Source organism: Pteropus medius, unplaced genomic scaffold, assembly GCF_902729225.1.
Source record: "Pteropus medius unplaced genomic scaffold, Ma_sr-lr_union100, whole genome shotgun sequence".
Lineage (NCBI taxonomy): Eukaryota > Metazoa > Chordata > Mammalia > Chiroptera > Pteropodidae > Pteropus > Pteropus medius.
This window is the reverse complement of record NW_024347790.1, coordinates 206,913-221,553: the sequence shown is the minus strand read 5'-3', so window position 1 is coordinate 221,553 and position 14,641 is coordinate 206,913. Positions and strand designations below refer to the sequence as shown.

Sequence of the window (14,641 nt, the reverse complement as noted above, 5' to 3'; positions counted from 1 at the left end):
TTTGTTTTAAAAATTGGAGTACAGTTAGAGATAGGTATATCTGTGTTATACCTATGCACACAAGTAATAAAACCAACTCTGGTGAGTTGGATACTTTTACATTTCCTGTTTTTGTTTAACTATTAGTTCCTAATTTCATTTCTCTATGATAAGAGATATACTGGTTTTATAGTAAGAAGAAAATTACCAAAATATTTATTGGGCAGATACATAGAAAGCCCTTGATATTTAGGAATATTAATTATATAGCATTTATTATAAAAGGAAAAGAAAGGTTTGCTTTAATATGCCCTTTGAGAATATGAAATAAACTTGTTGCATGGTTTACAACAGTTCTAGAACTAATGGAATTTCATCTGTACAAAAACTCTCACTAGGATGGAAACCACCGACATGAGAGAACAAGAGATATACTTACGGCTGAGTGAAATCACGGGTGATGAAATCAGAACTCTTGAACAGTAGAAAGATGTCGCTGAGGGTTTTACACTTCAGAGAACTATTCATTGCTATCCAGTACGCATCCTAAATAATAAAACATATGCCGCTTAGTATAGATTCCAAGCTAGTTGCCGTGAATGAAGCTCAGGCCTATATACACAATCAATAACGCATTATTACTTCAAGGGTTTTAAGAAAAAATCAGGCAAGAATTTTAGCTATTCTGTCAAATGTCAAATTACACTCCTAAGCAATGAGCAGCATCACCGTTGCATGCTGACACTCAGTTATAAACAACACTGAGGCGTTAACATCCTCACCTCTCAGCTCAAGCCAAGCACTTCCCTACGTTTTTCTTACTGATGATGAAAGAGGTGTCAGAAATGCTGACACTCCAGCTAGAAATAAAGATGTAAAGAAACAGCCTGATCCGCTACTCTCTAGGGAAAAAGAGATCCTTTCCCTTCTTCCTGTTTCTAGGCAGGGACAGCTGGGACACCTGAAGTATGATGACAGGAACAGTTAAGACCCATGTCTATCAAATCTGGGAGAGAGGAGGTGAGCTATTCTGAACCACCACAATTTTAAACAGTGAATGTTTCATACATATATGAACCAAAAAAAGAGAAGAAAAACAGGCACAGTAAGTGCAAAACTCAGTGGAACAGGCCTAAAAATGATCACATAATTAAGTCATTTAAAAAACATACTTCTCTCATAGATTAGATGCAGAACAGTAATATAATTTTGAGGAAAAAAAAACCTAATGACTGTAAAAAAAAAACCTATCCAATTATCTACACTACATGGAAGAAAGCACTGGCACATAGTAAGTACTCGATAAATAAAAAGTAAATGAACAAATGAGTAACTTAAAATCGTAAATAATCTACCCATCTTAAGTGGGAAGCCTCAACCAGTTCAGTATTAAGAGATGATTCCAATTACTACTCATAAACTAAAACCGAGCTTCAATAGCTTCTTTATAGTAACCCCTTTCTTATTTCTCCCAATGAAAAAGATGACGAATTTCTCAATAAAGATGGTATCTTAAACACAGATTTAACTCCACAAAAACAACAGTATATACAAGAAAACCATGCAACTGAATAAACAATTATTTACTTCAGAGAAAAAATGTTGACTAAGAAAACATAAGTAACCATAATATATATCAGATAAGCACACACACAGTGTTTGCATAATAAAATATCAGATACACTAAATACTAATCAAAAAGTATATTACTATAATGACGCTAGTAGAACTAAAAATAGTGAAAACATGAGATGAAAGAGAGCTGAATCTTTGTTATAAAGTAAGAAGTCAATAATAAATATCTAAAACTGAAGAATAACAAAAGAATGTACTAAAATATCTGAAAGTCTCTGAGGAGTGGGAAATGATGAAGCGAAATGTGTCAAGATCTGCTAACTTTTGTAGCAAGCTTCCAGCTCTTTTGAAAACTTAACTATGTACACGTGCAACTAATTTTAGTAAGTAAAAATTAAAATTAGATTAATTACAATTTATCATTCATTTTAGAATAAGAAAAAATAAGCACATGAGATGGTCTTTTAAAATGCAAATAAGTCTTTGATTCTTGCAATGAGCTTTGCTGACATTATTGTTTTTATTGGAGTAGAAAAAGTCTATTTTTTCAGATTTTAACTTAAGAAAATCTTGCTGATGCAATGTTAAAATACAACAGAAAGAATCACTTGATTTCTCATACTGCTATTTCTATTAAAAAGTAATTTCTCATACTGCTATTTCTATTAAAAATTAATTTTTATTAGTAATAAATTTATTAGTAATAATTTTTATTTTACTATAATTATTAGTAATAATTTTTATTACTTTTTAATAGGGAAAGATCTGTTAAACTGAACAGCTGAAATTTTGAAAAGGACGACGCATGGATTTCCTCAGATTTCTAGCATGATCAGTACCACAAGAGGTTGAAACTGTCTTTTGGCAAAATTTATAGCATTTTATAGGGCCAGGAGAGTAAACTGCAAAATCAGAAAATAAAAATAAATTTCACAATATTTTCCCTAGAATTAAGAATATAATCAGACCCTCTGTGGGGATATAAAATGAAATGAATAGCAAAGCAAAGAGTATTCGAATAACAGAGGTATACTGATGGCCTACCCTTGGCGCACTCCAGTTAAGCTTAGGAAATACACTGCCCCCCAGGGAGTTGATAGCTTCTTGGACTTTGGTGGTAAACTCAGGAAATTCCGGTGCCTACAGAGAGAGAAGAAGTTAATTGGGCAAGTCAATATCACCACAACAAATATAGAAAACAAGATCAAAATCTCAAGGTTAAACTATTTAAGGTGTTAAAAATAATTTAGAATACAAATTACTATCAGAATTCCGAACCCAGGTAACTAAAATCAATGATCGAATAACATTTACCAGAAATGGGGAAAAGTGCCTAAATGCCACTTTCCAAAACAATTAAAGCCCACAAAACTAAAGAGACAGATGTTGCAAGGCATCTGGAGATGTGAAGGAATGAATGGTTTTCTTAACACCTACATAAAACTAGTATTTACTTCTTAAGTGGAAAGAGACAGTTGGAATTGCACCTGTGCATATACTCCAACTCTCAGAAATAACATCTCACATTTAAAGGCCCAGAAGACTTTCCATTTGCAGGAAAAGAATCTTGGCCATATCCCCAAAAGGCTTCATGAGAATGAGAAATAAATTATGTGGTTAACTGTATTTAAACACTGCTATTTCCAGACAAGTTTTAATAATAAACAAAACTCAAAAATAGGATATTGGTGAAGTTTAACTGCGCTTTCCTTTTCAGTTGATTTTAAAATGCGTATTTTATACAAGCAAGTAACCAAAACATTCTAAGTGTCGTTTCAGCCAGGAAGTAAACAAAAATACACTTGTGAGGAAACCTAAACGTGATAAATATTGTGCTCTGCCTCAAGCCTGTCACTATGAAAGGGGCACACAGACATAAAGTAGAAAAGAGAACTGAGTAAAAGAGGTCAAGTGGAGCCTGCAGGACACCGAACACTAAAGTATTAAGTCTCTACAAAGTCGCACTATCCCTTTCTATTTGCTGCCCCCTGCTGGGCAGATGCAAGTTCTGAAAAAAATTCCAGTAATAACAAGTTCTTCCATAGTGGGGGAAAGTTAGATGAGGTCTAGAACTAGCTAACTACAAAAATAAATCAAATCGCTTATGCTGATCCCCAAGGTCTAACCTAATTATACCAGAGAGAAAACTATGACAAGAGTCTGGTAAACAAACCAAAATGTGTAAGTTTAGCAGCTTTGAGGAACAGGCTAGTGAGTAAAGATGGGAGAGATCAAGGGCAGGCCAATGACCTTTCCTTCTACAGATGTACATGATCTCTAGACTGGTTAGTAGTGTCTTTTAGTTATTTGACAGCCTGCCACTGTATCTACCTTATGTTTGACTTCTTCAGCTTAGACACATGAAATTAAACTCTAGCAATTTGAAGGCTTTCAAAACAAGTAACAGCCATGAGTCCTTTATTTTCCATTCGCCTCTCGCCATCAAAAGGAATTATGATTTATGCTAAGCCAATAATTTCCTTATAATCCCCTGAAGGTGCTGATCTGGCTCCCCCAGACAGCTATCCAGAAAAACCCTTACCTAAGATCTGCATTAGCATTAATTTCAATCAACGGCACAGTTACACAAATTTCAAAATGCAAAGAGATCAATCGTCAAAGATAAAACAATTTTCCTAGCCCCTGAAACTTCACATATAAGGACTGCGTTAAATTTATGTATTACTTTTTGAAAGAGGCGATTGATGCCCTAAATCCTCAATAATCAACTTTAAGAAATTCTGTCACAAGGATCCTAAAACCAATTTTTTTTTTGTCTTACAGGTACATTTATTCATGCCACAAAGGACACAGCACTTCTGTAAGTACACAGCGATATTCAATGGTTCCATCTATCAGAGCTTTTAAAATTTATAGGCAGACTGATGTTCCACCTGACGTGCACACCACAGAGAGCTAATGATGGCCATGGTCAGGTGCAGGACTTGATCCTTTCAAAGCTTTAATTCTTTTATCAGCGCTCCTGATTTTATAAATGATGATCAAGCCCATGCCTACCCAGATCTCCTAGTAAACCTGGGTGTAGTAGGGCTTCATGGGGACCCAAACATTTTTTATGAGGCTTTGAAACATCTTGCCACAGAACGTGTAGCTCAGGCCACCCCAACCTGCACAGCCGCCTCGGAAATGTTACCGAACTCACAGGCCTAAAACCAACTGAAATTATAAAAAGTTTATGCATTCTGGAGAAAAATTTGTGCTTCAGTGGAAGACTATGTATTGTCTCCATATAGCCCTCCCTACTGGGTTACCTTCCAGCTAGTCTGTGAGCTATTTTACAACTTGGTAGACTGCAGATAAACAATAACAATGAAAAGTATGTGAAAATTCTATCCTGATAGGAATCCAGTTGTCTTCTCTTCTATCCTCAAGGAAGGAAATATCAGTTCTGCCTCACTTGTATATTCATTTCAATATTCCTAATCTACATCTGTCTGTTCTTTGGATTCTCTCTGAACGTTATAACATCTACCTGGTTTTCTCATGAGTTAAATAATACCTTTGACATGTGTCAAGGAGTTTTATATTTATACGGAGTCATGATTCTACCTGTTTCTGAACATTATCTTGTAACAGATTTAACAGGAACCCTTTAAGCTTGTAGCTCAACTACTCAAATTTAAATTTGTATAACACCTCAGTTGTCTGGGAAAAGGTTCCATTTTAAGTGGGATAAAATCCACACTTTAATCATATCCATGCACCTTTTGTGATCTGGACTCATCTATCTGTCCAACTTTAGCAACCACTACACACCTGTACCACATCCACCCAGAAATTTAAAAAATGTTTTTAAATAATAAAATATTTTAAATATACGAAAAATATATACCTGTGTTCCTGGATCCAAATACTCAACAATTTGGCATATTTGATCCAGATCCTTAAAGGAAAAATCAGTACACTACAAATGAAGCTCTTTACCTCTTTGCTCTCCCCCTAAGCCTTCCTTCTCCCCACAGGCAACCACCATGACCACCAGGCATATTCTTCTATAGTCATGATTTTATACTCAGGATACGTGTCTGTCATTAAATACAACATTTTAAAATTTTAACATAATTGCTCTCTGTTGTGATGTATCTTTCACGACCTTGACATTTTTGAAGCGTACAGGGCAGTTACTTGACATGATTTCAAAAACCCTGAGTTGGTTTGATGTTTCCTCGTTCAGGTTAGGCACTTTTGGCAGGTACTGTATCCTTCTTGGTACGTGACATCAAGAAGTACACAGTGTAGGTCAGTCCATCCTCATCACTGGGCTGCCAGGTCTTTCCACTGTAAAGTTACTGTTTTTTCCTTTGTAACTAGTAAATAACTTGGGTGGAGATGCCTTGAGAATATGCAAGTATCCTCTTTCTCATCAAATATTCATCCACTAGTTTTGAAATCTATTCCATCAATTATTATTATGACAGTTGCCAAATGGTGGTCTCTCATTCTATTATTTCTTCTACATTTATTAGTTGGTCCCTTTTCTGCTCCATTTACTTTAATCATTTATTTATGTCGGTATGGGTTCATGGAGTCTATTTTTAGCCAATGATTATATCCCATTACTTTCGTTGTTATGATGCTCAAATATTTGGCCAGTAGGAACCTATTCAAGCTGGCTTTGGGTTCCTTTTTGTCACATGCCCATTATTCTTGGATTACTTCCTTACTTTCTGACACACAAGTTGTTTCAGACTTATTTTTACTTCCCCACCTCCAGTCTTGAGTTTCTCCAAGTAGCTTAGATTCCTTTTCATGGAGAATGATACTTAGAAACCAAGGTTGGGGCACTAGGGACACTCACTGCTACCATAACGTTCTATGTCACTGCCTCTAGACATCAGTGAACAGAGTTTGGTAAACAGACACATATATACACATGCATATTATTCATTTCTGTATCTACTTATCTGTGTTTAAAAATATGAGTTGATATTGATAATCCTTACCACTTTTACAGTGCAGATAAAATGTTACTTCTCACTCTTAAGTATGTTTTGATCTCTCAGTTGTATCTGTTCTCTGCGTTCTGACAGCAGTTTATTCTCTCCTCCCAAACTGGGGCCTTCCCCACTGGTTTCTATACTCCCTACAGCAGGAATTGAGTCATATTCATCCTTATTTGCTTCACAGAACCCATTACAGTGCCCCGGATATGGTGTATAACTAACATGTACGTTGAACTGAATGGAATGTTCATAAAAGGAGAATGACTAACTCTTATGATATCCAGAGTAAAATAAAACATGCAAACTTTTCCTTTCTGAGTATGCTGGCATGTTCTCTATCAGTTTAGGCATCACTGCTTTTTGTCTTCTACCCTGGAAACCACAACTCTTTCATTAAAATAAACACAAGTATCTTCCTATTTAGAATTGGATTAGAATATACCTCTCCCCACGAAAATAAAAAACTAAAACTAGTTTCCTCTATTGTGCCTTTACATTTACTTGTAGATAACTTTATTAAAACCTTTCTCTATTATCTCACTTACCTACCATATTTTTAGAAATGCATTTTTACTTTACTCATTCCTTTAAAAATGTTTTTATTAAAATATATTTTAAGTTAATTTTGACGACAACTGAAAGACTATAATATGTGCAATCAACTTTCACATTTTTATATAAGCTATTGATTAAAATCGAAAACTACTGTCATTTGAAAGAAACTAATTTTTATACCATTTAAATATACTTGAATAAGTGAATATAGATTTTCACTTTAATTTAGGTTCCACGGATCTGGGAACCTCAGAGTCTGAATATTAGGCTAAATCTCTTCTTTCAGAGCTTAAGAGAAACAAGTCAAAGTATCAGTTATACACTTAAAATATTTCCTTGGTAATCAAAGGGAAAAAAAAGGCAGCCATCTTTGCCTGTAAACAACGATACAAGTTTTTTTCAAAATAATAGAAATAGCCAACACAGAAAACAATATTTGAAAAGGTGAGCAAATGGGAATTTAGAGACACATGCGCTGAAACTCTGAAGCACCCGGTGTGGCAGTGAGAGGCTGTCCCCATGCTGGCACTCTGCTCTTACCGTAAGTGTGGCCGTGTTCTCGTCATCTGACCACTGCATGGAGAAAAGGGCAGAAACAAAACATTAAATGTAGACAATGTGCTGAACTTCCAAAAAGCAGTGCTCCACCTAAAAATGACATAAACAAGTGACGTCTCCTCCTGAATACAAAGTATATAGAAACTATATGTTGAGGTGAGATTTTTCATGTAATTTCTCATTTTATTGAATATATGCTAAGATCTAAATGTCAGAACTATTCTGGAGATCACTTAGTCTATAGAACACAGTGTTTCATTATGAACCAACCTGTATTTCTTCTGCCTCATCATCACTGTCTGGCTGAGAACGTGGTGGTGGATCGTCCCTAGAAGAACATAAAACAAAAATTAAGCAAAAAAAAGGCTTTGATACCATGCAGTCAATTTCAGGTGTGCTGAGGTTTTAAAAAATTGCCTTAGAACTGGAAGGTGATATTAGGAAAAGTTCATTTTTTGAGACAGAAACTATTAAAAAACCAATATGAAATTAATGAGAGTACATGGCCAATAAGAGATGGCAGAATAAAAACTTTCTGTTCTCTTCTATGAAATCACTATAAACAAGGAAGGCAAAACTTAAACTCCACCTCTGCTGACACGAAGAATCATCCACAATTCTGAATCCAGTGGATGAAAAAGTGCTGCCAAGGACAAGCAAGATCAAACTGGATGAAAGAAGAAACCAGAGGCAACATCTGAGGGGCGGCTCTCCGCGGCTGACGGAGCACCCCGCGGGCAAACCAAGAACTGTTTGTTTGTACAGTGAAAACGGAGTGTGGGCTGGTGTCCGGAACTGCCTGGACTGGACCGGCACCACAGAGAGCTGTGGGGGAGAGAGGGGAGAAATACTCAGACGCACGCTCTCTGAGGAAGCCAGTGCGTGGAGCATGTGTTGGAAAGAGTCGTGAGCAACCAGTCTCCATTGCCTGAGGGAAGCAAAGGCTGAAAGAACTCGAGGGGATAACACTGTACTGGCCCCTCCTCAACACCCAAGTACCTGGGACGAACTCCCTCAGTAGCTGAGACGATTAAGAATCAGAACAAGAGGCAGCACAGGCTCCATACCAAGAAATTACAAGAGGAAGAGAAATGGGGCCTCTGGTTAACCACAGATTTTTATCGATTCCTACATTCCCTCTTGAAACTCCACTAAAATGACAGGAAAGATCCCAAGGAGAAGAAAGACGACCCAAAAGGAGACAACCGTAGAAGATGGCAACCAAAGTTTGGAAAACAGAAAGCCAATAAGAGGTTAACCCAGTGAGCAACGGGTAAGACCTGGAGCCCTGGACCCGAAGCTCTGGGCTCTGAACAGGGTGACTTGTGTGAAGTCCATAAAGAGCAGTAAGACTCACCCAGTCTTCATCTTGCACCCCGAGCACCTAATCCTCCTCCGCCTCCATGGGGACGTTCAGATACTAAATGCCCCTGCGCCTTATGGACAACATCCAAGACACCTCAAATTCATTTACTTCTCCCGCCACCAGTGTCGCCATCCTAGGGCAAGCCACTATCGGTTCTCACTGGTCCAATGTAACACCCTCCTAACTGGTCTGCAGTTCCCACAGTAACCAGTCACTGTTCACAGACTGAAGTTACTCTCTTGCTTAGAGCCCTTCGGTACATACCTACTGACCACAGAGTAAGTTCTAGGATCTTAAACATGACTCCCACACACACCCCCAAGCTGAACCCTAACCATTTCTCCCATGTCATCAAGTCTCACACTGCTCAGCACTCCCATGCTCCAACCACGTGACCCTCTCTTGGTTTCATGCATGTCAAGATCTTCCATGCCTCAGAACCCTGCTTAATGCTGCTCCCTCAGCCTGGGAGATTCTTCCCTCCGCCCTTCAACTGACTACCCTACATCCAAACTTCACATCTCAGAGACTCATAAGTTACTTCTTCAGGGTACTCCCTGACCCCTCCTTCAATCCTCAGCCCCACCTCCACCCCCAGTAATTTAATACGTGAGTGACCTCCCCGCTTCCTGCGTAGCACTTATCACAATTTTCACTTATACATTTGCTAATGTGTTTAATGTTCAGACTGAGATTCATGATGATGAAAGAAGTTGGTATTTCTTGGGAGCATACAATATACTAGGCATTGGGCTAAACATATTACACATTATCTCTTTTTATCCCTACAACAGTCTTACAAAGTTAGTTCTACGATATCAGTCACTCCACTGACAGACAAGAAAGGATGGTGGAGGTGGTGGTTGCAGAACATTATAAATGTACTTAATACCAATGAACTGTACACTTAAAAACAGTTAATGTGACAAATTTTATGTTATGTGTATTTTACCATTAAGACAAATTTTTTTAATAATTCTAAGGAAAAGTTATTTCCAACCTATAATTCTATAAAAAAAAAGAAAAAGTGATGTCCTAGCAAGGGTAAGTATTAGGCTATTTTAGAAGGGATGATGAGGGACGAGCAGTAAGATAACATGACTTCTGAACGGAAACCTGAACGAACAAATAGGAACATCATTAAATTCTATGACTCTTAAACTTTTGAGCTTGCACTAAAAAGATTGAAGCATGATAACTTCTTTCATCTACAAATAGAGGAACTACATGAACAGAGAAGGCGGAAACGGGGCCATGGTGGCCTGTGAACAAAACACTGAGGAATTTACTGAGGCACCCTAGTAAAGCTTTGTTTGCAATGGACTGAATTTTTACCTTAAAAACTGAAAGATCTCGAAGGGTCATAACATGCCCTCTTCCCCACCCGCACCGTGCCTCCTCCCCATCTCCAGAAGGAATAATTATTATCGTGTCTATTTTCTAAAGGCAGAGATGAAAGGAACTGCTCAATTTCCTAACTAGTACTTATCAGAGGACGAAGTACTCAAAATTTTGAAAATCTTATTAATGAGGCACTGACAATACATGAAAAGACCAGCACACAATTTTAGCCAGGAAAAAAAAGAATGGCGCCAAAGCTAATGTACTTGTTTTACATGGCAACGGCTCAGATTTAATCAATACAACATTTCTTTATGATAAAGTCAAAAAAATTTTTTTTCTGATCTACTTTACCTTCCTGAAACCACCAGAGTTCCATCATCAAGTAAATAATCCTTCACATTCTGAGGAAGTGGAAGAATGACACCTAAAAAAAAAAAAAAAAAAAAAGCATTATTTTAAAAGACCAAGCACAAGCAGAGAGAAAAAAATTCCAAACTCAATTAACTTTTGATGTACTTGTTCCTTGGGCTGAACATTTTTTTGGGCTAAAACTTATTTGAGTATGAAGTGGGAAATGTTAATGATGTACATTTGGTGGCAGGAGACTATAAAATAAAATAAAATGAACAAATATCACGGTAAACTAAATTAGGTTCACAAAATTACCACAACTGTCTCAGTGGTAAAGAAACAAAGGCCAAAGAAGCAGGCTGGGATCACAGTATGAAAGCAACAAAACCAAAAGAATTCTGAGTACAGGGTTACGTGCCTTTAGGAAATTAGAGACCAGCAGACATTTGCAGCAGCACAGGAAATGCAGCAAACAAATTGGAAGATTAACAGCACCTGGCCACCTTCTAAGAGGGCAGAAGTGGATTCAAGGTTCTGGAAACCATTCTTTGGTTGGCAACGAGCACGTAAACCACAGAATTCATGCTGTATGGATGTTTTGGTGGCATTATACTTAATTGACCACCATAAAGCTCCTTAACCACCAGACTTTAATTTGTTTCAGATCATCATAATTAAGGGACAGCAAAGCCATATGTGAAGACACTTAAAACTCACGGGATAATTTGTCTTTTACTCAGTAATAAAATCTCATCAAAAAACCCTGCCACCAATACCTAAAAGTAATGCTATTATTTTGATCTTGAGGAGTATATTTTTTTAAGTGAAAAAGTTACAGCCTGCTTTCAGGGAGTCAAAAGAACATCAGTGACTTATAAATTAAACAAGTTTCTTGGCACATTACAGTGGTTTATGTGCACAAAAAAATTGTTCATGGGCTATTTTGGTTTTCAAAAATAATATCTGATTTCTCAAAGTTATAATTTCACAGTCAAAAGCCTAGTTCTTCATGCTTTTAAAAAAGTTCAACTACCATATCTTATGCCATTTGTAAATCTGCTAAATTTTAACCAATTTCAAGTGAGCCTTTGAAACTTAAAAGTTGCTTTAAAAGTTTTAATTCTATTATAAAAATAATCCATTCAATTTTCTTCTTAAATATGTCAACTAATTACAAATAAGCCTTCCCAATTATTTAACTCTTATGAAGCCAGCAAATTAACCTGTAAGTATAGTGAATCTAAGGTTCTTGCAAACGTTCCAATACTATTTAAAAACTTGAAAATTTTTCTTACATGTTTTAATGTATCACAATTCTAAACCAATTACCCAATTTAAATTAGAACCACAAGGCTAATTTTTTGTGTATGCTAATTATCCTCAAAATGACGATTTTCTAAGTTTATATTAAAGAAGCAGAAAAAAAGATCAAACTCTTAAGTTTGAATTATCATCACCTCTATATTTAGTTCAAGTTCTTCCTGGGGTTAAAGACCCCCACTAAAGTAACAGTGTCATCCCAAGAGAATTAAGATGACCTTTCCAAGAGAACGTCAACTTTACCTTCTTTTCAGAGCCCTAAGACTGAAATGATGGCAGGGATACCAGCTTCCAGACATCTAGGGTGATTTTCCCGACTACGGTGAGAGCCTTCTTTTATGTTAATAATATCTCTAAGTCCCCAAATCGATGATTTCAGAGACCATTTCCACTGTTTTTGAGTTTCACTAGTTCTCAAGTCTGATTTGAATCTAGACTTTCCCTCCAGGTTGTATCATCCCTTGACTAGATTTACTGTTTGATTTTACTCTGAATTCTTTGCATAGTCTTCCTATTTGGAGGTTCTATAACTCTTATAGATATCATTAGCTGACATCAAGTTGGATTCTGCATAGTTCTCATGAGTCACTCAGTTCCACAAGTCACAGTTCTAAAGGCATCCTCGTGACATTATTTTGCATTATGTTATGTAAGTCAAGGAGGATATCAAGGTGATTCCATTAAGAATGCAAAGCCTATGAGGGGGAAAAGATAGAAAAGAAAAAAAAAAAAATCACAGTACAATATGATAAGTGCTGTACCAAAATGTACCAAGTGCTACTAAAACACAGAGAAGAAAGGAACTGTGCCTGAAACACTGAAGCCATAAACAAGTCATTGCCAGGCACACTTTATACAAAGCTAGTAAGGCTGTCAGAGAGGAGCCTAAATTGGTCATCGAAATCCACTGTGCAGGCAAGAATCCAGTGAGGTTTAACTGGAAGATATAAAAGAATTAAATGACAAAGTACTTACACCATCAAGCTGGTAAGTTCTATATATAGAGACAAGTTACTCTACTGGAATTTTAGAGGCAGAGAGGCCTTTATAAGATTAATGTAACTGTCTGTCATGTTTGAGGAAAGAAAAAGATTTAGAAAGGGAAAGTCGATGGCCCAGTCTTCTAGCTAATTTTTCTTAAGCCTGAGTCAAAGTTCTAGAACTTGGCAAAAAATGTACTTCTATTCTTACCTGCATAATCATCTCTGAATAATGATTAATAAACACTAAAAAATGCTGAGTCAAAAATCAGAATATGGTCTCTCAACATCAAAGCTGACAATGACAAAGTTAACACAACTTCACCAGGTAGGCCTGGGTTGTGGAGTGGTGTCCTGCCATATGTTAGGTTCCAGTGATATCACCACAGAATTAACTAGACTGAAGAGTTTAAACACAGAGTAAAAATGGTTTCAGACAACACAGCCTAATGGTGGACTGTTCAGAAACTCCCACTGCTTGGCTTATTTTTCACTTTTAGCTTTATATGATACACATTTCAATTGAAGTAAAATTATTTTGCTTCAATGGAGTTTTGAATAAATCCGAAATGTAAAAACAAGCAGTGTATTTGTGTTTACTATATGTCAGACAGAGTGACAAGCATTTTAAATGCTTTATCTCATTTAATTCCCATGACAATCCTATTATTTTCTTAATTTTCCAGATGGGGCTTAGATTAACCAATTGGCTCAAGATGCTGGTGAAAACAAAATTCAAAGCCAGGCAGATGGCTCAGACTCCAGAGTCCAATTCTTAAGCATTATCATTTATTGCTGAAGGCAAAGAAAAACTATGCCAGAGCTTACAAAAGGTACCTGCACAGAAAGCGAATGTCAGTTTTAAATGAACTCAGTGTGAAAATGTCTGACAAGTTCATAAACATACCTTATATCATACTAACCCAATATAACTCTAGCATCACCTCAGACCCAACGCCTATTTCAATTATGCAAGGTAATGAAGGACTGGCATATCATATAGGAAGATAACTTCTATGTTAGGAGGTAATGTTCACTGCTGCTGCTGAAGCTCTTCCTTTTGTTTTGGTGTGACTTTGGTCATCTTCAAATGCAAAGATTATCTTCCTCTAACCTCCATTTCACCATGGATAACTGGAAGCAGATTCTACATATGAATAAGAGGATGGAAAAGAATTGTCTTTTGAATAATCTCATTATGTTCTTCCAACCCCTCAGGATTTCAAAAGTTTCTCTACATTCACACTCTCTACACCAGGAGGACAGAATGAAAAGGAAGGGACAGTTGATATCTAAATAAGGCAGAGTGGACGAAGTACAGAAAATCCTATCCATGAATATGTAGTTCTTTGATCTATCCCTCTTAGTGAGTGAAAGCCTATTCTTGCATCCTGCTCTAGATGTTATGGCTGCTTTTGAACATTTGGGGATATTCTCCTAGCTGCCTTGCCTACATTCCCTTCAATGATCGGGTGAAGAATGAAACAGTAAATCTTCTGCTTGCCCTGTCAACTGGGGGATGGATTCATTGTTTGAAAGCCAGAGAACTAGAAAACAAATACTGTTTTGTGGCTTGTCCAGATGGCTCCCTCTCACAGTACATTACCATCCCTAAAACATATAACTATACTCAACTAATGCTTAATATA

The 14,641-nt window shown here is 36.8% G+C and overlaps 1 protein-coding gene and 1 pseudogene across 1 annotated transcript in view; both read right to left on the bottom strand.

Moving 5' to 3' along the window:
• The window catches only part of CDC123 (cell division cycle 123), a 45,199-nt gene that overhangs the window by 29,907 nt on the left and 651 nt on the right, over nt 1–14,641 (bottom strand). Inside the window, exons 2-6 of the mRNA XM_039877386.1 lie at nt 10,693–10,764; nt 7,902–7,959; nt 7,614–7,646; nt 2,599–2,694; nt 419–525 (exon numbers count right to left, since the gene is read on the bottom strand). Of these exons, the coding sequence (XP_039733320.1) occupies nt 419–525; nt 2,599–2,694; nt 7,614–7,646; nt 7,902–7,959; nt 10,693–10,764 (366 nt within the window). The remainder of the gene's footprint in view (nt 1–418; nt 526–2,598; nt 2,695–7,613; nt 7,647–7,901; nt 7,960–10,692; nt 10,765–14,641) is intronic.
• LOC120614601 (ATP synthase subunit ATP5MPL, mitochondrial-like) lies at nt 2,701–7,607 on the bottom strand (annotated as a pseudogene).